Source organism: Triturus cristatus, chromosome 5_2, assembly GCF_964204655.1.
Source record: "Triturus cristatus chromosome 5_2, aTriCri1.1, whole genome shotgun sequence".
NCBI lineage: Eukaryota > Metazoa > Chordata > Amphibia > Caudata > Salamandridae > Triturus > Triturus cristatus.
The window spans coordinates 302,662,673-302,688,386 of record NC_140588.1 but is presented as its reverse complement, the minus strand read 5'-3'; the positions used below and the strand labels follow the sequence as shown (position 1 = coordinate 302,688,386).

At 46.1% G+C, this 25,714-nt stretch overlaps 1 protein-coding gene across 1 annotated transcript in view; it reads right to left on the bottom strand.

Moving 5' to 3' along the window:
- The window catches only part of ALDH5A1 (aldehyde dehydrogenase 5 family member A1), a 124,462-nt gene that overhangs the window by 53,944 nt on the left and 44,804 nt on the right, over positions 1-25,714 (bottom strand). Inside the window, exons 4-5 of the mRNA XM_085607056.1 lie at positions 6,996-7,112; positions 4,245-4,388 (exon numbers count right to left, since the gene is read on the bottom strand). Of these exons, the coding sequence (XP_085463182.1) occupies positions 4,245-4,388; positions 6,996-7,112 (261 nt within the window). The remainder of the gene's footprint in view (positions 1-4,244; positions 4,389-6,995; positions 7,113-25,714) is intronic.

Genomic DNA, 25,714 nt, shown 5'->3' with positions numbered 1-25,714 from the left:
GAGATGGATTTTGGCCTCAAAGTGTCGGTGCCGGTGGCCTTGTGTGCTTTGGTCGGCACCGAAGGTGGTGTCGGTGCCGAAGAGCTGGGTTTCGACCCAGAATGCTTTGGTGCGGAGCTCGGTGTGGATATGGAGGACGGTTTCTTTTTCGGTGCCGAAGCGTGTTTATCGGCACCGAGGATAGGCTGGCTCGAGCCCGAGCCGCCGGAAGGCTTGCTTGGCTTCTTCACCAGCCCCGAAGGTGCGGTGTTGGAAGCAGTGTCCTTGGTCCTGCTTAGGCCCGGTGGCGAAGGTGTGACCGGAACCTTTTTCCGTGCCGGCAGGGGTGTGTGGGGGGGGAAATCAGTACTCACGACCCTCTGCGCCGGGGTGATGTCCTCCACATCTGAGTCGTCGGCCTCGTCAGCGCTTCCGAGGCCCTCTTCAGTGTAGCCCTCTGGAGCGTCGATGCCTTCTCCGAAGATGTCGTCCAGAATCGTCGTCGAGGAGTGCGCCATAGTTCTTCTGGCTCTTCAGTCCCGAATAGTCTTGTTGGACCGGAAGGACTTACACGCCGGACAGTCTCGAGCCTCGTGTTCAGAGGAGAGGCAGAGATTGCATATCTCGTGGAGATTGGTGTGGGCGAATTTGGACCCACATCGAGGGCACTTTTTAAATGGAGTCCTTTCCATTAGTCAGGACCGAAGCTTGGAGTGGCCCGAAGGCCGCCATCGACGACTGGAACTGAAGGTCCGTGCCGATGAGAAGGCGCGTCGAGTGGGGGAGATCGCGATCGAAACAATACCGCGGTTTGGGGTGAGGATTGCGCATCGACCGTCTAACTGGAAGCTGTTCGGAAACCGGAGTGCGAAGATCACTTTCGAGCCCGATGGCGGAAAAAAACAATCTGAGGATGGAGCCGAAGCCCATGCGCAATACGATCCAAAGGACAGACCCTCCAGCATTTCGCGATTTACGAAAAAAAAACGCGAAATCCGCTGGCAAGCGCGATGGCCGCGATATTTAACAAACCGGCTGCGAAAAAGAGTCTCCCGGTAGGCATAAAAAAAAGGATGCCATTTTATTGGCTGTACGCGCCTACGTCACCCCTTGAAACAGCGCTGTACAGCCCTGTCATATTAGCTGCTTGTGGAAAGTTAATTGACTTTGCCAGAAACCATGGTATCACCACACAGTTCAGAAAATTATTATAGGCAGAAAAAAGAGGAATAAAGCGCTAAAAGTTCCCTGTTAAGGGACAGAAGCTGAAGTCCGGCCCATCTGTGAGGTTAGGAAACCGAGGGACAGATTAGACCTGTTTCTGCCAGAATATGTGAAACTAAACTACAAGTGTAATGTGTCTGAGACACTTTAATCTTTTAGCACTCACTAAGGTTTCGGAAAGATGACTAAACAAGCCTTTGACCGGCTGGTGTACATGGGTTACTTGACAGGTGCCCGTGTCGGTTTGGAAAAAAAACCATGTTGTAATTATTCAGCCTGACGTAAACACTCCATGTTCTCTATTAAGCACTTGAACCAAGTAGCAGTTTTTATTCCACTGGAAAAAAAGAATCGAGCACATCTCTGATTTATAACATTGCATTCTCAAAAAGACAATTAGCATTTACCAACCAACTATACCAAATCAGCTAATTCTTAACATATATTGTGAGGATTCTGCGGATGGCACTTTAACCCCCATTTGTATATATATGCTTTCTACCCTTAGGCCCCCATCTAGAAAAAGCACTCCAACACCTATATAAAACTTCCAAAAAAAGGGGCAACCTTTATTCATTCGGAATGCAGGAGATACAGACTAAATCTGGGTTAAGGAATACCACGTTCCCTGTTTTTTTTCAGCTGGACCTTACACCAACTAAAAGCTGAAAAAATATCCGGGTGGAAAATGCCCCAGAATGCAGTCTCACCATGGTAATCAGGTAAGTGATTCCTTTTCCGTCACCCATTTCTAAGGAAACTCTGAGGTTTCAACTCTGAATACCACAGCATTCCTGGAAATACCAATACCCTCAATGAGAGGATGTGGCCTAACGGCCTGGGGGTCGACCTCAAATCTGGGGAGCCTGGTTCGAGTCTCGGCAACGATGCTCAGCCTCCTGTGATTCTGGGCAAATCAATTAATCTCCCCTTGCATAACAAAAATAAATGTGTCCTTGTGTAACGCAACTGGTGCTCATGTAAAGCGCTCTGATACTGGATACTTTCCGGTCAAGTACGCATTATATAAAAAAAAACTCAGAAAAAGAAAAAATGTTAATTACGGGTGTGAAAATACTAATGCATTATTTCGGGCCATAGTGGTCAAAGAGCAATAGATAGAGTGCAAACCATACATGTCCGTGACATATCATTGTTCTGTAACCCTTTTGAAATTCAAGGATTATTCAGAAAATGCACATACACTCTTAAAAAAATCAGGGTTGACTACAAAACATCCAGGCAGTGATAAGATCAGCGGCGGCTCTTCTGCTAAAGTGGAATACTCTGCTAAAACCGTTTCCATTGTTTTAACGCTGAAAATGGATGATTACGAGTTAAATAAAGTGCCGCACAAATGCCGCTAAATTTCAATATTTGTGCCGCTAAATTTCAATATTTGTGCCGCTAAATTTACTAATCCATGCCGCAATATCCTGGGGGGTCTGAAAGGAGGAGTCACCGACCTCGTGACTTCCAAAGACTTTCCAAGAGGAAAAACAAACTGCAAACATCCGGGCCCAACGCCAGATGGCGATCTATGCACAAGTGTGTAATCTGCAGCTCATATGCCTCGAACAAATGTTTTCCACTGCACACGACAGCCATCTTTAACTTGGAGTTTTCTTGCAAACAAGTTTAAATGTTACGCATTAGGATCACAACTTACCGCTTTGATATACTACATTAGATGTTTTAACAAATCTACACATCATTCAACTAAAGGCCATATTTAGAGTTTGGAGGACAGGTTACTCTATCACAAACGTGGCAGAGAATTCTACATTAAACTTGGTATCGCTGCATACTATAAGGAAGCGGGGAGCAAATACATTCTTTGCCATGCTTATTTCTTCTTCTAAAATATACTTCCAACCAACAAACAATATTACATATACTGCTTTACAAGAAGAGAAACTTTCTAAGTGCACAGTCTTAAAGAATCTTGGATAGGTCAAAAACACAAGGTACCATAAATTAGAGTTTGTCCAACGATTCACATCATAATATCCTTAGAACTGTCATACATTCCTAATTCTCCAATGGTACTAACTAAAATAGCCAGCATGTGTTTCACAGTAATAGGATTGTGCTTCCGAGGAGCTTCAAAAGTAGGAGAGTGCAAAAACGTACTTGAATATAACAGCAGCAAATGTGGATTAGGAAATTAGCATGTCTTTATCTCCAGATTGGGGGTGAGGTGGGTGGGAGGGAGGGTTGCGAGTTCAATTCCATAACTTTAACAAATCAATTATTAAAGGAAAATGTATCAAGCAATTCCTTGTGAAGCTTTTAACGGGTACGGTTTCTGTACATTTAAGAGGGAACCAGTTCATTGCGCGTAGGGTAAACATACAAATGCATACAAGTCTCGTCTAGCTAAGCATGACTCCTACTGCCTGTCCACCAAACTGTTAGTCAGACTGCTCTACTAGAAGTCGGAAAAATGCTAGGTTTCTGCGGACAACCATTAGCCAATGGCTGGTAGGATACTTAGCAATTGGTTAAGGGATGTCAGACCATCTGCCCTAAATCGGGCAAATGGTCTGACATCATTTAGTCCCGTTCGGACCATCAGAAAAGCCTGTTGGTCTTGAACAGGCAAAATAAAAATGAAACCCTAAACCCTGGAAGGAACGCAGAACCTGTCCTCCCAGTTTGCTTTTGTTAAAAAAAAAAAAAAACACACTTTGCCTAGTACGCATTAAACATCATTAAACATGGCGGCAATACTACAGTATCTTCAGAGCTGCCGCTGTGGTATCAGATCCTCTGAAGGCTCAGATATCTCCACCAGTCAGGCGGAGATTTCTAAATATTGCCGGTAGTCATCTGCTTTCATGGCAGAGGTAATGACCTCTACCACACCCCGGAGAGACAGCGGGCCACCCGCCAAACACTAAATGAAGCCCAATGTCCCATCAATGAAATCTTGATGCCCATACTTCAGTACAAACCATAATGTTGATAACGCATATTAGTTTCTCTTTCACATACATTACTAGAAAACATTCCTTCACTTAATTTGCAACTTCAAATACCTTTCCTGTTGCAGTGGAACCTGTGAACGAGATTTTGCCGACCAGTGGATCAGTGCAAAGTGCTTCTCCTACACTTGGTGCATTTTTTCTGGAGCAGGGCACAACATTGAACACGCCTGCTGGAATACCAGCCTGGGTAGCAAGCTGCAACAAGAGAAGATGAAAAAATATTACTAGCACATAATTAAAATAGAATCTAATTGTACCGGGTGGCATGAGCAATTTTAACGGGTAGGAAAAGTTGTAGCAAAAATAAGATTCAAAACTCAATAGCGCAGAGGACCTACGCTTATTTTCACGTTTGTTTCCCTATGTTGACTTTGACGGTATACTTCCAGGCTCCTTTGATTTATTTTTAGGTTTTGCCTGCACAGTGCTGGTGCTGTGCTTGAGAAATCCATTGCTTTTATATAAACTTAAACCTCCTCTATTTCCTGGCTTCTCTTTGGTTCCTCCATTTCATCGGTGGTAGCAGATTTTCCTGAATTTACCAATACTTGTTCCTCGTCTACTTCTCTTATCAGTTTCCCGCTGCCGAAATACTGTTAACATTCAACTTTGGTGGAACTATATTTTCGTATAGTTTTGGCTTTTACTCTTGCAGCATATTTATTTAACAATATATCACCTGGAACGATTAAGTGATTTGTATAGAATCACAGCATGGGAGACTCGAACCGGGAACCCCAGCTCTGGTCGCTACGCTACATCCTCTCCACTCCTGTGTTAAATGTCAGGGAGCTCTTTCTTTCTCCCGGACGATGATTGATGAAAACAGCTCTTTATTCATTACACAGGTGAAAATGATGCATTACCAATGCTGGTTTCTTAGGGTGACCGGAGTTAAAGGCACGGCTTGATTAAAAACTTGTAGTAGAGCTTTGGTCACCATGTACTGTTGACCAACTCTCACGGCACTCCCCCAAAAAGTTATTTTTGGGTGAAAGTGAGAGCAAATACACAAAGTCGAGTAGCCTGCAACCACGAGATGCTAATTAGCTTGTTGTATGGTGTGGCAGACATGGAACAGAACTCGACTGAGAGGAAGAGTAACTGCTTTAGGATGTGAGGGGAAATCATACACTGATGTAAGAAATAGACTAGTATAAGCACCATTTTTAAGTCGAGCATTCGAGACCACTTGTATATACTTTAGTATATACTTAAATGTGTATGTATTTTGTGGGCTCTGGAGATCAGCCCTAGGATTAGTCTGCTTCAGCTTAAGGACTTTTTCTGTTAAACCGCCTCTATTTAACTTTCTTGATAGAAAACGACCAGCAGAGGTCAGTCAAATTCCAGACCATAGAAATTGTCTTCCATGAGCACCTGTAGACAATATTTTTTTCAAAACTTGTATTTTCAGTGATATGACCACCGAAGCCCCTGATGGTATATTAAAAACAGAGCTTTGGACTATATACTATTTCCCGCTGAAAGGCAATATTGCTCTCCATGTGTTCCCATATCTGACATGTCACGCAGTTTGGTGCTCACTTTCCCTCCATGTTAAGGAACAGTAGATGTTTCAGCACCCAGGCTAATGTGCTGCATAGCTAAATACATACAAGGTCCCAAAGGCGAGACCGATTGCATTGCAAATGCTGGTTTTTTATTGAAGCTCCTAGAAACAAAAGCTTGTGGAAATCTTATCTACCAATACATATTAGTTTCCAACACTGCAAAAATAAACTAGTTCATTAAATATTTTTGTAGTTGGTGAGGTGGGAGCACGTAGGTGGCAATACAAAAACTCACAATGCTCTTAAAAATAACTTTCATTCGTTTAAACTCTTGTGTTTTCTTCTCAAATACAATGGTGGCAAATGCCAAGTGAAGTCATGCGGTAAATAATTATGCACAGAGCAAGAGAAATAGTATGTAAATCTTATTTAAACTGATTAATTGGATCACAAATAGTATTAATAGCGAACAATAAAATTATAGAATGCTGTACTCCTTTCGTCCGTCTCTTGCAAAGTAGGTCTTCTCACAGAACCACTAGTTTCACGTTGCTTCAACTGGTCACCTTTATGAGAAACTGAAGAAAACCTTGCCCTTTGTTGGAATTCAGGCATCAGAGTTGTGCAAACGTGCTTTAACTCTTGGGTAGAAAAGTGAACTGGGTTATTAGGTTTCTTGTGCCAGACTACAATGTGAAACTTTGAAAATATGTGTCTCCTCTTGACCTTTGCACTCCACAGAAGACAGACTAAGCATAGAGCTTTGGTGGGGGTTCAAGAGAAAATACAACTTTCCACTACACAGCATGCGTCATGCTTCCCTCCTACACTGATATTGCAGGAGTTAAGCATTAACTCATTCTACAATACAGTGTGGATAACTGCCTGGAGCTGAGGACTTGCTTGATAGATACTTAACATAGGCCATTCCATCCAGTCTGCAGAAAATCTGGACTGGATTTTCCATGCGGTTCTAGAAGCCATGAATTTACCAGCTTAATGTTCACTGAGAACAACTGTTAGATTTTCCAAATGTAACCTCTACTAACGCACCCAGAAGGGAATCCTAAAATTGCCTTACAAGTCACATTTTTCTAAACTAGCACATGCCATCTAGGGTACCTATTCTAACTGGTCCGATACAGCATTTGATAAATAAATCACATACCACCGATTGGAACACCAAGGGGCGCCTATAGATCAAATAACATGTTCATCCTACAGTGGATACTAGAAATCCAGTGGTTCAAATTGCAGTGTTTTATTTACACAAAAAAACCGTACTCGCCTCTGCCAGTGCCAATGCCGATATAGGGGTGTCTTCTGCGGGTTTTACTACCACCGTACAGCCCGCTGCCAAAGCTGCGCCCACTTTCCGCGTGATCATTGCGCTGGGAAAATTCCACTAGAAGTAGATGAAAAATAAAAAGATTAGAGCGTCACTTGCACACATTGATACATACATACACAGATACCAATACATACACACGTGCCAGTCGGCAACTGTATTTCATTTTTATTGCTTAGTGAAGGGAGAAACCAGAACACAACATAAAGTAAATAAACAGAAGCCAGTTCCCACTCATTCCTATACAAAGATAAAATCCTCATGAAATAATCTTTTTATCCTTATACTGTTCGTCACAAATGGTAGAATTTCTCTATTTTTATTATGTCACCCATTACAGTGGAGGTTAAAAAAACCAAAAAAGTCCCCAGGGATGGTTCTGCTTTTTTCCTACAGCACAGAATTTACCTCGACTGATCAGCTATTGCAATTTGGGTAGTTTAACAGGACACACAAAATTGTATTTAATGTCAGGACCAGAGACGAGGATGAGTCGGATCGACTCCCACTCAAATAAAAGAGTTTTAGGAGGCAATTCTCATATTAGAGCACGCGGTTCCCTCTTGCGCGCCTTCAGGGCTCTCAGGTTTGGGAGGGGCCCCTATACTGGATCCACAGAGGTGGCTCCAGCATCAGTCGATCCCCAAGGATCCACAGATTGATTTGGATCAGTGACAGTCGTGCCATCTCAACCTTTCCTGGCGCCGATCCAGAGGCCAATGCTCCTGGCTCCACCACTGACAAGAGCCAAGTCTTCCAGGCTGGAGGCTGAGCCCTATTCCTATGGGCTATGACTCTGGGAGAAATGGGAGGGGTCGCTAGACCCTGAAGAATGCCATCTTTATGACACTCTGGGCTGGTGTGAGGATCTGGGTGAAGCCAATGGACTGGACACTTCACTAGATACTGGCATGGTTTCACCTCCAACTGTGGCAACGGACGTGGGTCATTTACAATGGTGGTTCGGAGAGCGGCGGAGGTTCAGGCTCCTAGCTTGCCCTCGGTGGCTGTCAGGACTAATGTCTTGAATGAAATGCTTCAGCTAGGAATCTGCGACTAGAAGTCCATCAGATCAACAAATTATTTACTTTTGGTAACACCTTATCTGGTAAACTATCTAGCCACAGATTCAATAGCCACCCACTCATTCTACCTGTTCTGCAAACTGATTTCTAGGGAGAGAGCTTCCCCTTTCAGGGCCCTGTTTTTCCACACCAGTGGCCAATGTACTTCGTGGCTCTGCACTTCTGGTATGTTAAGTCCCGAAAAGTCATGAATTTCAGCATGCCTGGGTGGTACCCATATAGGCACTGCAGAGATCACTTCTGGGCTGGATGACGCCAATGCCACGCGGAGCCGAAAGACCCCACTTACCAGCACGCAGGGGTACTGATCACAAAAAAAAATCCAGTCTGACACATGGGTATGATTCGATGGTAAGGAATCTGCAGCTAGATAGAGTCTCTACCTGATAAGGAGTTACCGAAGGCAAGTAACTCGCTCAACATGTGTTGTCTCCACTGGCTAGTAGGTTTCATGCAAGCCTCATCGGCTCAGTGCAGCACTTCTATTCACCATAGAGTTTCTGTCATTGGCTGCACTGGTTTAATATCGCTAGAGTGCGCGATCTCAGAACTTTAGAGATGGTCTATATAATCAATGCGCAGACACGTGTTTCAGATACTCTGCAGAACCAGTGGGTCTGTTATGTGTCCTCAAAGCCTTGCCTGCCACATTATAGCCCAGGCTGATCTAAGTTACTTGAACAGCAATTTAGTTGGGCACTCGGCACATGTTCTCCTCATCAGTGCTTAAAGCTTGTGGTTATGGCATGCCACCCAGACCACATTTGCATGCAAAATTAAAGGGTTTTTCTGTGCCCGTAGAACTCTTAGCACATACCCCCCTAAACCCTAAAGGATTAGTACTGCTAGGGTCTTCCACTCCCATATACATCATGCTACAAGAGTAGAATACTTATTATGAGGAGGAAGCTGGCGATTTCCCCCCCCCCTGGGATGAACAATTACAGAGGTGATGGGTGCCTCCATCCAGAGGCCAGTGACCAGTTCCCTGGTTCTCTTCAGGAAGTCACTGATCATGTAGGCTGCAGCACTCGCCTAAGCCCCTCCTTGGAAGGGAAGGCAGGTTCCACCCCATGGGACCGATTAACCCCGATGTCCAGAAAGCCAGATTCTCGCCAAGGCCAAAAGAAAAAGGAAGGACCTCAACAGGTATGACACCTTTGAAAGGCTTAAATCAGCTTTTCTAGCCTGGTCCAAGAGCATGCAAGAAGGGAAACCACGTGGCTCACAGCCCTTTCCATGTACCTTAGGTGGCCATCATGTCACTGCTGACCCCATGTTTACCCGCAACCCCTTCTTTCCCCAGGATGGAGATTATGAGAGGGGATGTGGGGGGAGTTTGCAATTTCCTAGGGACTTAGATGATGATGATGCAGATGCTGGTAGACCATGGTGGCCAGTTTCTGATCCAAAAGGGCAAACAAAAGAGGGTCAAGGCTATAACGCTTAAGCACCAACAGATATAATGGATCCAGAAAATATTTCTCATCCAATAACTGGAGGACAACATTGTGCAGTTTGAGGCCAGAAATCTAATGAAACCCTTAGATCAAGAGGTTAGAATTAGATTGAAAGCAGAATGGCCCAGTTCAACCCTGGATTGGAAAACTGCTGCAACTCCCAAGATTGACAGTAAAATGGCTACATTAGATCCCAGAAAAGGTAGGAACAAACCCTGGAGGGTCTGCTGGGATAAACTCCTAGATGTGACAGGCCACCTTATAAAGATCTTTGATGAGGCAGAAGAGGGAAGAGAATCCTGTTCACTTATCTCACCTGAGATCATGTCAGGCTGGCCACAATGTGCTGTCGTTCTGTTGGGCAAAGCGAACAGTGTACTCTCCACAAAGAGACAGAGATCCTTACTCATAAAGATCGACTTGAAGCTGGTGGACCTCACTAAATCAGTCATGCCAGACAGCAGAAGTTGGCATCTTCGGTGACCCATTCATGAAGGAAACAGTAAAGTACGTTTCCACTTTGAACTTCTTGGACAAGGCACGGCCTCCATAATGAAAATATTTTGCCAGTTTTTGGAGGAGCTAGCTGGGACAAGGGTGCTCTGTCCGTTTTCTATTCCAAAACTTTCAATTAGGTCAACCACAACTACAAGCACCATGACAAGGCCATACCCGATTCAGAGGTTTCTTCCCGTCCTCAGGAGCAAATGGAGGTCTTCAGAGGCTTCATCTGAGGCAACAAATTTACAAGGAGTAGGTACTATGGTCATTCTTATCCTTTCCTCCCTTGCAAAGTTATAGGGAAGGCTAGCACTATGTTTTATAAAGTGGCTATCAGGGGTATTCAATTGGAGTTCAACTGTTTGCCGAAGTATAGGCAGAGACCGAGGCCAATCATATCTTCAGAGTTATAGACTAGGAAGTAGCTACCTTAAAACGAAAGGACCATTGTTCAGACAATTTCTTTCCCACAAGGCGTAATCAGCAACATTTTCCTAGTCCAAAAGAAGGACAAAGATTTCAGCTCGGTAAAATGTCAAAGACATCGAGTGAGTGATCTTTCGACATTTACGAATTGATTCACCTACTCAGCGATATTATTAGACAGGGAGATTGGATAGTATGGTTGGACCTGAAGAACGCATACCTGGCATAATTAATTTTCCAACTACATTGCAGATTCCTGCAGTTCAAATCGAGACAGATGACGTGAGAGTTCACATCTCTACCATTTGGCCTGTCAAATGCAGCACAGTGCTTCACAGAGGGTTCTGAGACTGGTGATAGAATTCCTCTGCGTGAGACCGATCATTTATCTCTACTACATTATCATCATAAATCTATGCACCCGCGTGCTGGAAGAGCATCGTCATCTGACAGTTTCTCTGTTACAAAACCTAGGCTTCATGATCAATCAAGAGAAATCACAGCATACCCTTACATAGTTTACAGTTTCTAGGTTTTGAAGTGCACTCCATCAGAGCAATGCTCAGATTCCCAAACTCAAAAATGAATGAACAGAAAGCAGGTAAGACATGCCCTGTCCAGAGCCAGGCTATCCCTGCGACAGTTGGCTCGCCTGGTGGGACTCTTGTCCTCTTTGAGCCAGGCCATATTTCCAGGACCACTGCACCATAGAGCAATGCAGTGTCTTTAGGATGCATACCATTGATTTATTTGGAATTGGTGGCGCTAAAAGACAATGCCAGAGAGAAGAACCATGCGTGGTTTCAGCACATGCAAGCGGATGCCAGCAGGTCAGGCAGGACTACAAGATGTGGAGACTGGTCTACAAGCAGCGAAGGGTCAGAAGAGGAAGTAGGTTTAAACATGAACTGCCTGAAACTTCAGGCAGGATCCTTGGCCATTAAATGCTGGACAAAGAGGAAAGTAAAAAAAATTCCATTCTCAGAATGGGCAATATCTCAGAGGTACACTATATAAATCAGCTAGAGGTGAATTTGCCTCCTTTGCATAATTAGCCGAAGTGATTTGGCACTTTTGTCTGGACAAACATGTGGCGGAAGAGTACCTGCATGGATGTCCAAACAGGACAGTGGATTGGAACTCGCATCACTTTCACGATGCAGACATCTGAAAGCTGCACACAGGAGTGTTTCAGACATTCCCCAAGAGTAAAGTCCATCTCACACTGACCCGTCTGCCTCCAGGCTACACCATTAACTCCTGAGGTATTCCTGTTGGAAGCCGGAGCCAGAGGAAGCAGCAACACTTTTCCCTCCATTCGCTATGGTAGCACTAGTGGTGGATCAAGTGGTAAGACAAGGATCGGACTTGACTTTGATAACCCTGATCTGGATGTCACAAGTATGGTTCCCAGTTTGGATGGAACTTTCTTGGAAGTCACCAATCCCTCTTCCCCACCTTGAAAACATTCTGTTGAACATGAAAAGAGTGCTATAACCTATCCCAGGAAGGCTCCTTTCAGCTTATGACATGGAGGATTACAGGGAATGTTAGACACATGAGTGTCCTGCTGAACATGCTCAAGAGCTCATCAAGAAGCCTGGTAGGATAAAACAGTCAAGCAATACAAGTTGGCTTGGGGAAGAGGAACATGTAGGTGCAAGGAATGAGGTGTGGATCCTGTGGGGTTAGAACGGACCACATTTAAAATTGTTTTATTATTATTAGGAAAGTTTATAAAGCGCCTGGTTACGCAAAAGCGTGTCCCCGCGCTACATTTGCAAAACTCGGAGCAGAGGAAAGGAGGGGTTCAGTTACTTTGAGAAGAGGTGAGTTTTTAGGTTCTTGCGGAAACTGGATTCCGAAGGGTCTAGGCGGAGATTAAGAGGCAGAGCATTCCAGCATTTTGCTGCCAGATGGCGGAAAGAGCGTCCACCCATACGGGCCTTTCTGATTCTAGGGACCACCAATAGACCTCTGTGAGAGGAACGTAAAGCACGCGAGGGTACATGCTTGATGGCTAGGTTCTGGAGCGGTGCCGGCTCTTTTCGCGCAAGAATGCGATGACATGTACAGAGGGCCTTGAATTCCACTCTGCGTCTTACTGGTAGCCAGTGAAGGCTATGAAGAGCAGCTTTGGAGTCTGATCTTTTGGGGAGTTTTAAGATGAGGCGGGCTGCCGCATTCTGTAATACCTAGAGGCGTTTTACTGCCTTACAGGTGGCACCTAGATAAAGTAGGTTGCCATAGTCCAGGCGTGATGTTACAAGGGCATGTACCAGCGTTTTCCGGGCGGACATGGGGAGGAGGGCAAGGACCTTGTGTAAGATTTTTAAGACGCTGAAACAGACACCCGCTACTCGGTTTATTTGGGGACCAAAAGACATATCAGCATCAAACCATATACCAAGGTTCTTGACCTCCTGACAAGGCACCGGAGCCTCCCCCAGACAAGGGGGCCACCACGCCGACGACCAAGCGGAGGGGCTCCCCCCCACCACGAGCACCTCTGTCTTGCTTCCGTTTAGTTTAAGGCAGTTGGTAGACATCCATGTAGCAAGATCTTGCATGCAGGCCTTAAAACTACTTGAAGCAAGTCCCGGTTCTCGCGATAGGGAGATGACCAGTTGCGTGTCGTCTGCGTATGACACGATTTCCAGACCATGACTCGCGGCAATCGAAGCCACTGGGGAGATGTAAAGATTGAACAGGGTTGGGCTCAGGGACGATCCTTGGGGAACGCCCTGTCCCAGACCCATGGCTCTCGAGTAATGGTCGCCCAGGCGGACTTGGAAGCTTCTTCCAGTCAGGAAGGATTGGATCCATAAGAGTGCAGCTTCAGATATTCCCCCATCATTTAAACACTGTAGCAAGTTGGCATGAGCTACAGTGTCGAATGCTGCACTCAAGTCCAATAGGATGAGGGCCATAGTATGACCCTCATCCGCCCCCTGACGAAGAGCCTCCGCTGCAGTTAAGAGAGCGGATTCTGTGGAATGACGGGGACGGAAACCGAATTGTGTCTTGTGCAGTAATGCCGCTTTTTCGACGAAGTCCATCAGTTGTGAGTTGACCAATTTTTCGGCTACTTTGGCCAAGTAGGGGAGAAGAGAGATAGGGCGAAGATTCTCAAGTTTCTCGAAACTGATGGTCGGTTTTTTCCTAAGGGGTAGGACCACCGCCTTTTTCCAATCTTTAGGTACAGTGGAGCTACTAAAAGATGTATTAAGTAGGTGCCTGATATAGGGTTCTAATACCACTAGGCTGTCTGCCAGGCGCTTAGGTGTAGTGGGGTCTCGAGGAGAACCCGACTTCACAGATTTGCAGATTTTTACGAGGTCTTCAGGTGGAGGGATAGCAAAGTGGGTCAGTCTGATTCTGTTGCTCCATTCCCTGGGGCTTTCGATGAATTCTGCACCCGCTCTGGGTTGTGTTGGGAACGCTGCGTATATTGTTGCTATTTTCTCGGAGAAAAAATTGGCGATTTTATTGCAAGCGTCGGGGGAACAGTCATCTGGGACACTGGATGATTTCCCGCTCGAAAGGGTTTTGTATAGCGAGAACAGCTCTTTAGTAGAATTACTGGCTTCACTAACTCTAAGCGTGTAGTATGCAGTTTTGCACTTTCTAATTTGACCGTGGTAGAGTCGCCTCTCGGTCAGGTAGGTGGCTCTGGATTCTTTAGAGAAGTTCTTGCGCCATTCTCTTTCGAGTTTCTTCAGTGCAGATTTCAAGGATCTAAGTTCATCGTTGAACCATGGAGCTGTTTTTTGTACACGGCCCCCGGAATTAGTTTTTTTGATTTTTTGAAGAGGAGCCGTGCAATCAAGTGCCTCAGTGATACGTGTGCACAGATTAGTGTTGGCTGAGTCTGCGTCAGCCCCCCCCGGGCTTCCCCCTTTAACCAGTGCCTCGCAGAATTTACGCTGGGAAAAGCTGGCCCAGTTACGCCTAAGATGATATAGCAAAGCCGGCTGCGGAGGTCTATATCCAGGGATCCGAATGGTAAAGGGAACTAAATAATGATCCGACCAGGGGATAGGAATAGGGGGTTTGGATTCTACTTCCTCCCAATTTGCAAATATGGGGTCCAAAAGATGACCCAACTGATGTGTTGGGCCGTTCACAATTTGAGTCAGCTGGAGAGCACCTAATGCCTGGCTGAAGTTCGTGCTTGTACTATTTGATGGGTTGTTGAGATGCAAGTTGAGATCACCAAGTACCAGAAATTTATTGTTGCATAAAACAGTCTCCATGATACCTTCTATTAGACTTTCCTCAAACTTGGCAATGGGACCACGGGGGTCTGTAAATTAGCATGCCCTTTAGCGTGTAGCTGTTGTTCACTTTAATAGTGAATTTCCCAGCCTCGCTGTCTAGGATAGGGGCACTTTCAAATTGGCATTGCAGACTTTCACGGGCTACAATTGCGATGCCTCCTCCTCTACCAGTGGGTCTGTCTTGTCTATGTATAGTGTATCCCACTGGTAATGCCTCAAGGGCATCGGCTGTAGACTCACTATCTAGCCATGTTTCTGTAAGGAACATAAGGTCCCATTTAGTCTCAGAGAGAAGATCATGTAGGTCCAACTTATGTTTCCTTAGTGAACGCACGTTGAGTAGTCCACAGTGTATAATGTGGTCGCTGGTGGTCGGGTTCTTGTCAAGGACATAGTGGAATTGGCAGTGTTCACAACCTGCAGTGTTTTCTACATGTAGCTTGTGCATGCATGACACGGTGACCGTACGACGTAAGGCAAATAAATCCTGCTTGCTCCACCGTATGTGGTCGTTCCGGGGGGCATGGGGTGTGGCCCTGGACCGCGTACGATCGCGGACGGGCGCAGACGGGCTTGACTTAGGCTCGACTTCGGCGCGCCCGCTGCGTTCGCCCGCTGCGCGTCCGGAAAGGGCACATTGATAGAGGGCGGAGAGGCGTGGCCTCACGAGTGGGCGTGTCTGCGGTGTCGGGCGCGCGAAGGTATCAGCGCGTTTCCTCCCTGCAGCAACGCTAGGGACAGCAGAGCTGAGCTTCCCGATTTCCCAGCGGCTAGCAGGTCAGTGGGTGCTCAGGGTGCAAGTGCTCAATTAAAAACACAACGAAAACACAGTTTTTAAAAGCAGTAACAAACAGACCTCCCGGCTTCCGCCTCAGGAGTGTTTACAAAGTTATGGCGCGCTTGTCAATCAGCGCGACTATATAGGCGGGGAAAGGGGGCATGGCCTAAGTAGGCGTGGCCTCACGAGTGGGCGTGTCTGCGGTGTCGGGCGCGCGAAGGTATCAGCGCGTTTCCTCCCTGCAGCAACGCTAGGGACAGCAGAGCTGAGCTTCCCGATTTCCCAGCGGCTAGCAGGTCAATGGGTGCTCAGTGTGCAAGTGCTCAATTAAAAACACAACGAAAACACAGTTTTTAAAAGCAGTAACAAACAGACCTCCCGGCTTCCGCCTCAGGAGTGTTTACAAAGTTATGGCGCGCTTGTCAATCAGCGCGACTATATAGGCGGGGAAAGGGGGCGTGGCCTAAGTAGGCGTGGCCTCACGAGTGGGCGTGTCTGCGGTGTCGGGCGCGCGAAGGTATCAGCGCGTTTCCTCCCTGCAGCAACGCTAGGGACAGCAGAGCTGAGCTTCCCGATTTCCCAGCGGCTAGCAGGTCAGTGGGTGCTCAGGGTGCAAGTGCTCAATTAAAAACACAACGAAATCACATTGTCATGAATGGCCAACCTTACAGGTCAATAACTACTTTTGAAGTACTGGGTATTTTAGACCCAGCGGTGCAGGGGCACACACCCTATGACTTCTGGGTTCACCCTGTTCCAGACCTACAGAAACACAGAGTCTTCTGGGTGAAGTCAAAGATTCGTTTATTGGCTGCAGACCAATTACAGGTATCCTAGAAGTACAACAGCGTGTATGTTCTCAGGAGACTGCTGAAAATCATAGGAACGGGCTTCTCCTTAAGTACAAAATATCATGCTCCAGGCACACATTCCTTGGTTTACGATATGGCCATTATAAGTATACATTACAAACGAAAAAGCAGAGTCATGATGACCATCCCACATTCCAGTTCGGCCAGCCCACAATGATTTACACAGTAAGGTTCAGATCCCACATCGGATGTCAATAGACCCCCCAATAAACATGAGCATCTCCTGTTTTGGGAAACAAGTCATAAAGCAGGAACAAGCAGGTGTGAAAGAGATTAGCCGGAGGATTGTGTAGAATGAAAGGGTTTTATGACGGGTCAAGCCATGATGCTAATCACAGGTGGACGGAGGAAGGGGAGCTCGTGAGACCGGTTTGACCTGGGGCAGCAGAGCCAGCTGCCCAGGTCACAGAGAAGTCAGAGGGAAAGCCCATGTACTGTGAGGCCCGTATTTACTTCATTATAGCATCATCCTATTACTTAGTTCGTCCCTCGATACAGGTTTCCTTATACATAAGGTAGCACAGAGGCCACATATCGCAGGAGCACACTGTATGCACAGACAGAACAGGAAAAGAATGGCTAAGATCATTCCAATGACCATCAGAACTTTCCAACCCCAGGCAGATATCAATTCCCAGAACCACCCCACCAGTGACCAATCTCCCTTATCCACGTGTATGGATTCAGATATTTTATGGAGTTTGGAGATGGCTTGATACACTGTTGGAGCATTGTCTGGTATGAAAATGCAGCAACTGGATTGGATGACCTTGCATACCCCACCGCGGTCTGCAAGAATAACGTCTAGAACCATGCGGTTCTGTAAAGTCATAAGGCGATCCGCTTGGAGCTCAGCTGTCAGATTACTAAGGGCACCAGCCGTTACATTGACAGTGGATTCAACCACACGAGTCAGCTGTCTCAGGTTCCTACTATTGACCATAGGTCCCCAAAACGGCAGGAAACCCAAGAAGAAGTCTCCCGCTTCCTGACCCGCAGTGTCTTCCTTACTAATCACGCCTCTCACAACTCTGGTCTTGTGATAGTCAGAGGCAGCAGTAAATGTCGGCGGTAGCAAGTTCGCAATATAACATGTGCCCGAGAAATCAGGGGGCAGCCATGTATATGCTCGGTCATTACAGATGAAATATGTGCCCTTGGCAGCCAAAAACGCAGGGGAAAACTGTGACGGGAAGGTGTACGTTTCAGTACAGTCACTCCTTCCCAGTTGAGCTCTAGGATTCTGACCATTACCCTGTAAGCAGAACCGACCCATGTGGGGTACGACCCAGATTGGAGATGAGATTTTTCGCTGTCTTTCACCCAGACTAATACTATACCCCGTCGCGTTCCATCCTACATAAGGTCTCAGCTCTTCTTTGGGAATGGATGAATATGCATCAATATCCCTGCTCATATCGGCAACTCCTTTTATCAAAGCCTTATTATTGGTGATAGGTCTGATGGAACGCGGTTGGCGAGGGGAGTACGTATCTAGAGCATAGAGAAACATGGTCTGGAATGCCCATGACGATCCATTGTAACTATACGGCAGCACCAGGTAGGGAATACCCTTGTTAATGGTATGGGGCATTAACCCACATACCCAGCAATTGGTCGTATTCATTACCAGTTGGTGCTGGTGCAGAAGCTGGATAAACGAGTTATTTACGAACTCCGATTGTCGGGTCTGTTCGTGTTCAGGCAAAGGGTGAAAAGAGTGAGAGGAGGCAGTAGAAAGAGGTATAGGCTGTTCAGTGGGTGTAATGGGCTTTTGAGCGGAGAAAAACACAAATCCTACGATGAACATCATTATGCTACACAGTGTAAAAAGGCACAAAAATACAAAACATTTACTTTTTACAATTCTACACATCCTTGCTTTAAAGTTCATTTCCTCAATCGGTCTCTCCATCTTAAAAAACTCCATCCTCTACTCGGGCCGCTCGCGGCGGATGAGTGTCTTCTGCTAAGGAGTACGCCTGTCAGTCCAGGGAAACGCCCTAGACCAACCAGAACCGTTGACCTAACGTCTTCGGCCTGTACCCCAAAGTCTTGGCACCGCGACCCTGCGGCAGAACCCGGATGGTGGTTCGAAAAACAAAAATCAAGAAAGTCCTTCAGATGGGAGAGCAAAAAATGTCAAAAAGGGAATAGTAAAGAAATCTTTATTTGTCCATGGGCCTTGGTCTCAAATTATAACGGAGACGGCCAGGTGCTGTTTGGTCTTGAAACAAAAGTTCAGGCTCAGTGGTGTCCAGTCGATTTGATGGTGGCACACCTTCCTGCAGAATATTGTCACTCTCTTGGTTTGAAACTGTGTCTTTTAGGCGTGCGTCACTGAATGGTACAAAACGAGGTACAGTGTCTGTCTCAGAGTCGGCGATACCCTCCTTGACCCACTGGTCATATGGCAGAGGCAAGGGGACTACCTTACAGTGGGTACCATGGATCCAGTGCTTCTTCCCTTTCACTCGCACTGCTGATCTTGTCGAAAGAAGAACAAGATGAGGGCCGATCCAGCGAGGCTCGTCGTTGCTCTTGCGCTGGAAATTTCGGACTAGCACCCACGTACCAGGGTTGATAGGGTGTCCAGGAGGTTCAGAAGCTTGGGGAAGAGTATCATGTACCTGTTGGTGCAAAACACGCAGTTTAACAGTCAAATCATACAGGTAATCGAGCAGTACTGGATGCTCTATCTCACTGAACTTCGTAGGCCTCGGTACACCCCATACGTTGGCCGGACGGCCAAAAACAACCTCGTAAGGGCTAAGTCCCACTCGTGAGTGTATGGTCATTCTAGTGGACAGGAGTGCTAAAGGCAGAGCGTCAGGCCATTTAAGACCGGTGCTCGCCTGGATTTTGGCCAGCTTGAGCTTTAAGGCTCCATTGTAGCGTTCTACTAATCCAGCTGATTGGGGGTGATTTGCAGCATGGAACTTCTGCTTTATCCCTAGCCCTTCACATACATTCTTCATCACTTTACCCACAAACTCACTTCCATTATCACACCACACCATTCTTGGCATCCCAAACATAGGGAAAAACTCCTTCACAAGGGCTTTGGCTGTGGATAGGGCAGTGTTATCTTTCAGAGGATAAGCCTCTATCCATTTTGAGAAAGCACAAACAACCACCAGTACATATTTCAGGTTGTTGCATCTTTCCATGTGAATAAAGTCCAGCTGCAAAACTTCGAATGGACATGATGGGGGTGCAAAGTGACCAGCTGGAGTTGGGGTTCCCCTACCAGGGTTGTACTTCAAGCATACCATACAATTCTTGACCACATTCTCGGCACACTTGGGAATCCCAGCATTCTGCCATACTGGAGCCAACAACTTGCATATACCTTTCGTACTGATATGTGCCATTCCATGTGCCATAGTAACCACTGGAAGCACATATGCATCAGGCAACAACCATCGCCTATGTTCTGTCAGATCAATCCAACAACCATTCTCATCCAACTTACCCATACTTTCTCTCCACTTGCTTAACTCTTCCTCTGTGGCTTCAGCTTGAAGCGACTTCACACTCTCTATTGTGTTCTCACACATTCCCACATCATTAACCCATCTTGCGGGGCCTGCAACATACATTCTAGTCTTCACATTCTGTGCTGTTTCTCTCGCGGTCTCATCAGCAAACGCATTCCCACGTCCAACATCATCTGTGACTTTCCTGTGCGCACTGCATTTCATGATCGCAACTTGCAACGGTAGGGTCAGTGACTCAAGGAGATCATTCACCAACTTGCCATTCTGAATTTTAGCTCCATGCGACGTCAGGAACCCACGCTCCTTCCACAGTCGCCCAAAATTATGAGCCACGCCAAAGGCATATTGGCTATCTGTGTATATATTCACTCTCATTCCTTCAGACAACACACATGCTCTCGTGAGGGCGATTAATTCTGCTGCTTGGGCCGAATTATGTGGCACTCGTGCAGTTTCCACGACCGTGTGCAAAGTCGTGATAGCATATGCAGCAGTCGTGTCACCATTAGGGAGCTTGAAACATGAACCATCTACCCATAAAGTGCCATCACACTCAGTCAGGGGAGTATCTTTTAGATCTACTCTTCCTTTCGTCTCTTCTTCTGTTCTGAACAGACAGTCATGTTGCTCAATCTCATCTGAGTCTGCTGGAATTGGCAACAACGTGGCTGGATTCAGCGTATTGCATCTCTTTATGTGTATGTGATTTGCTAACAGTGTAAGTTCATAACCTGATAATCACGCACTAGTCAAGTGTTGTGTCTTGGTCCTATTTAATAATGTGTCTACAGCGTGTGGAACCATAACAATCAATGTATTGTCCATTACCAAACCAGCAGATTGTCGGATAGACATCGCTGCAGCAGCTGTCGCTCTCAGACAGCTTGGCAATGCCCTTGCTACAGGGTCCAAGGTTGATGAGAAATATGCGCATGGGCGCGGTCTGTCGCCAAAAGGCTGTGTTAATACTGACAACGCACATCCATCTTTCTCGTGAACATACAATGTAAAAGGCTTACTGTAGTCAGGGGTACCCAACACAGGTGCTGAACATAATGCATTACGCAATTCCACAAAACTTTTCTGGCACTCTTCAGACCATGGGATAGGATTCGGTGTGTCTTTGCATGTTAAGGCTAACAAAGGTTTTGCCAATAAAGAAAAACTAGGGATCCAATGCCTACAGTATGAAGTGATGCCCAAGAAAGCACGTACTTCTCTCTGTGTTTTTGGCACACTCAACTGTGCAATGGCTTGAATTCTTTCTGGGGTCAGTTTCCTTCCCTCCTTCGATAAGAGATGACCTAAGTAGGTCACTTCTTGTCGACAATATTGCAGCTTAGAGAGAGACACTTTGTGATGGAAAGCGGATAAATGGCGCAACAGTGACAATGTGGCTTCTTTACAAATCTTTTCAGTATCCGCAGCGATCAGTAAATCGTCCACGTACTGAATCAGGATAGCGCCACTAGGTAAAACAAGTGCATCAAGCTGCGCCTTCAAAGCCTGACTATATATTGATGGACTCTCACAGTAGCCCTGGGGAGCGCGTTTGAAGCGGAAGCTTCGGCCTCCCAGACTAAAACCAAAAATGTCTCTACTCTCTTCTGCAATTGGGATGCTAAAGAAAGCATTCTTTAAATCGATCACTGAAAACCATGCAGCAGAGGCTGGAATCATTGTTAACAAGGCAGTTATATCAGGGACAACCGGAAACTGTGGCACAACAATCTTATTAACCTCTCTGAGATCGATCACAAATCTGTAAACAGGTGGCTGTGAAGGATCCGTTAGTTTTAACAGGTAAAATCGGGCTATTGCAAACGTTGCCTCTTGTCTCTTCAATCACACCCTTATTAATCAAGTCGCTGACAATGTCTAACAATGCTTTCTGCCCTTCATTAGAGATCTTGTACTGGGGAATACGTGGCAATCTGACATTAGCCTTTAAAGTCACCACATATGGCGGTATCTCCAAGAGGCCCACATCATTGGGACCAGTAGCCCAAAGGGCATCCGGAAGGGATGACAATTCAGGTGGCATTGTATTTTTAGACAGATACATTAGGCAAGAAAGTGATTTCCCCAATGTAAGTTGTACTCCTGAAGGAGAACAATACAGTGTAGCGTGCAATCTTTTTAACAAATCTAATCCCAGCAAATTCTCACCACAACCTGTTGTCAGAATCAGGGGTGCTTTCAGCTCGCAAGGTCCAACAGAAAGTGACATGGGACTAGAAATCGGGTTCCTAACTGGGGCGCCAGAAAAACCTACTGAAACATTTATATCGCCAGACAAAGGTGCGCCAGGGAGTTTTGAATGCATGATTGAACTCTTTGCAGCACCAGTGTCTAGCAGAAAAGGCTCCGTTACATTTGCTATAGTCACCTCAACATACGGTCCACTCTGATCCACTGGCACTGAAACAACTCCCTCTCTCTGTCTATGGCTGTCCTAGTAGTCATTACTTTCTGCATCACCGTCCTCTGCATAATAATCATTATTATAATACTGGGCCGTATTACTAGTCGCGTTAGCTTGCTGATCAAAGCTATTGATGGTACTCTGAGGCGGCAGAGGACGGGCGTTCTGGGGAACACTTCCACGCCCTCTGCCTCTAGGAGCTTGCTGACCACCCCTACCTCTTGCGCCGTACGCATTACCGTTCCGCTGCATTAATTTAGGGCAACTATATTTAAAATGACCTTCCTCTTTGCAGTATGAACATTGGTTGGGACCTACAGGGATACGTGGTTGGTAATACCCATTCATTTGCTGATTGCTCTGAAACTGTTGGGGTTGGTGATAGACACCTTGGGGTTGCCTATAATTATTCTGACCTCCACGTGGCGGATAGGCCTGCTGTAAAAGGACCTTTGTCTTTAGTTCCTTCGTTTTCTTTTCTGTTCTATCTTTCTCGTCTTTATCTCTATTTTCATAATACTGTGCAGTAGCCAGTATTTGCGCTGAAGAAGAAACAGCCCAAGAACTTTCTGAATCTTTTAACTTTTTACACAGGTCAGGAAGAAAATTCTGCACAAATTTATCCACAAATAACCGTTGGCCACCCTCAGTACTCATATCCTGCCCACTGTGATCAATAAACGTTTCTTCAAACCTAGTAAAGAAGTCTGACACTGTCTCATCTTTCTTCTGCTTGCATGCAGATAACTTGTCCCAATTTACGCGCATCGCAGGCATTATTGTCTTCATATACGTGATGATTCTACCAGGCAGTTCAGCTACTAAAGGTTCTGGTTTCGCGCCACCAGTTTGTCTAGCATCAGCGGCAACGATGTTAGCCCATGTGTCCCCTAGTTCTGCATCGTGATCTACATTACGAATTGATCCCCATAGAGGCTGTGGAACAACATTACCAAACAACATGTCTATGTCGGCCAGATTCATAACACATGACCCTGCAGTCTGTGACAACTCTTTATAATAACCTGCTGGGTTTTTACGGGGATCAGGCAAGGACTGCTTAAGCGCTAACACCTCAGAGCGCTTCCATGGAACATGCACCCAAACACGCTGGAAATGCGCTGCCACAGCGGGGTTACCACCGGCAGCTGCAACCGCTTCCTTCCATACCGGGGGAACTTCTCTCATAGGGTATTGTCGCGCTTTTACCTTTTTCCCCACAAGGACATCTTGTTCAAACAATGACTGTTGGCAATCATCATTCCTAAAGGACAATACAACCGCAACTGCTTTATCTACTCCACGGTCCACAATTATACCAGTTCCAAAATCGAACCTCACTCTACACAATTCCTGCGGGTTCGGATTTTTACCACTATCCTTCAATTCTTCACAGAGAATTTCGCACATTTTCTCAAACACATATCTCTGTTTCGGGGCATCCCATTGATGGAAAACGTTGACAACTGATTCCACATCATACAGTGAAGGAAAAACAATCCATCTACGCGCCATGTTATCTATTACCTTTTTCTCATCGGGGTTAGGCAATTGGCTACGCAATTGCTTACGCTGTAAACCAGGAGTCGCACCAGATGACTCAAAGAGAGGAGACATTAATGTAGTAACCACATTAGCTAAGCGCTGTCGCGCTGAAGGAGAAGCTGAGGCGAGAACAGGGGGAAAAACAGAGGGGAGAAAAGAGGATGTAGAAACAGGTACTGGAGTGGCACAAGGAAGAGTGTCAGAAGAGGCAGCTGCTGTATTAGGCAAAGTCGCAGGAAGCGCGGGGGCAGTTGGAAGCACAACTGGCGGCCCTTGAGAGGGCTGCGCTACATGGATAAGAGCCGGCTGCAAAGCAACTGGCGGTTGCGGCAAGGCTTGCAGTATATTCACTGGAGGTGGCATATTCACAAGCTGGGGAGGTGCCATGGCATTTTGAGCATACGGGGGTGGCGAACTCAACAAATGTGACATCAGGGGATCTTTCTCCTTTTCTTCTAACTCATTCTGCTTAGAATGTGGTAAAGCTGGGTAACATTTGTCAATCCCTAACTTACGCTGTCTGTGCAATTGCTCACACATCTGCTCCTCCTCATTGTCTTTAAATTGTACAGCTGCTTGCATTACTGTCATACCTTTCTCTTTCTTATTCTTTTTCGCTAACTTAATTTCCTTTTGTTTGGCTTCCTTTCGCCATAAGCGGAAAGAGTCAAACATCGCCGGCCGGGCTTTCTTCTTAAACAATTTAATTTCCAAATTATCTAAAATATCGGTATCAAAACTACCATTTTGGGGCCATTTTAAAACACCATCTTTCCTGGTGTAGTGGATCCATACTTCGTTATATGCAATGGGGCCTACGCCATGTTTTACATAGAGCTCATAAGTTGGAGTTCCAACCGGAGGAACCGGACATGATTCCTCTAGCTGGAAATCTTTTCCACAACCCAAACAGAATAATCTACCAAATAGTCCAGAACCAGGCATCTTTGCTCACTAGTCTAGATCCAAACGTCAAAGGATTATCGATTACGATATTCTCGTGAATACACGAGTCCTCTGGCTTTGGCGTTTGCAAACTCCAAAGTACCAAATTACCAAATCAAACGATCCCGAAGGATACCAAAAACAAATAGGAGACGCTCCACTTATACTTAACTGAATATTGCTGATCGATGGCGTCACCAGAAGACTCTCTCGATTGTTTCGCTCTCTCAAACTCGTCAAGGGTCCAAAACAGGTCGATTAATCAGGGCAGCAGTCCTTCGTAGCCGTCGGGACGCGGAGAACCTCGCAGAAAAGACTTTCGGACCACGTCGACATGCAGGGGTCGATGAAGTGGCGGCCTTCCTCCGGAATTTCCACACGAAGCTCCTCACGAACCTCTGGCTTGGACTGGTACCGCTGAAATCGTCCCGAGTTGGGCGCCAAACTGAAGTACTGGGTATTTTAGACCCAGCGGTGCAGGGGCACACACCCTATGACTTCTGGGTTCACCCTGTTCCAGACCTACAGAAACACAGAGTCTTCTGGGTGAAGTCAAAGATTCGTTTATTGGCTGCAGACCAATTACAGGTATCCTAGAAGTACAACAGCGTGTATGTTCTCAGGAGACTGCTGAAAATCATAGGAACGGGCTTCTCCTTAAGTACAAAATATCATGCTCCAGGCACACATTCCTTGGTTTACGATATGGCCATTATAAGTATACATTACAAAAGAAAAAGCAGAGTCATGATGACCATCCCACATTCCAGTTCGGCCAGCCCACAATGATTTACACAGTAAGGCTCAGATCCCACATCGGATGTCAATAGACCCCCCAATAA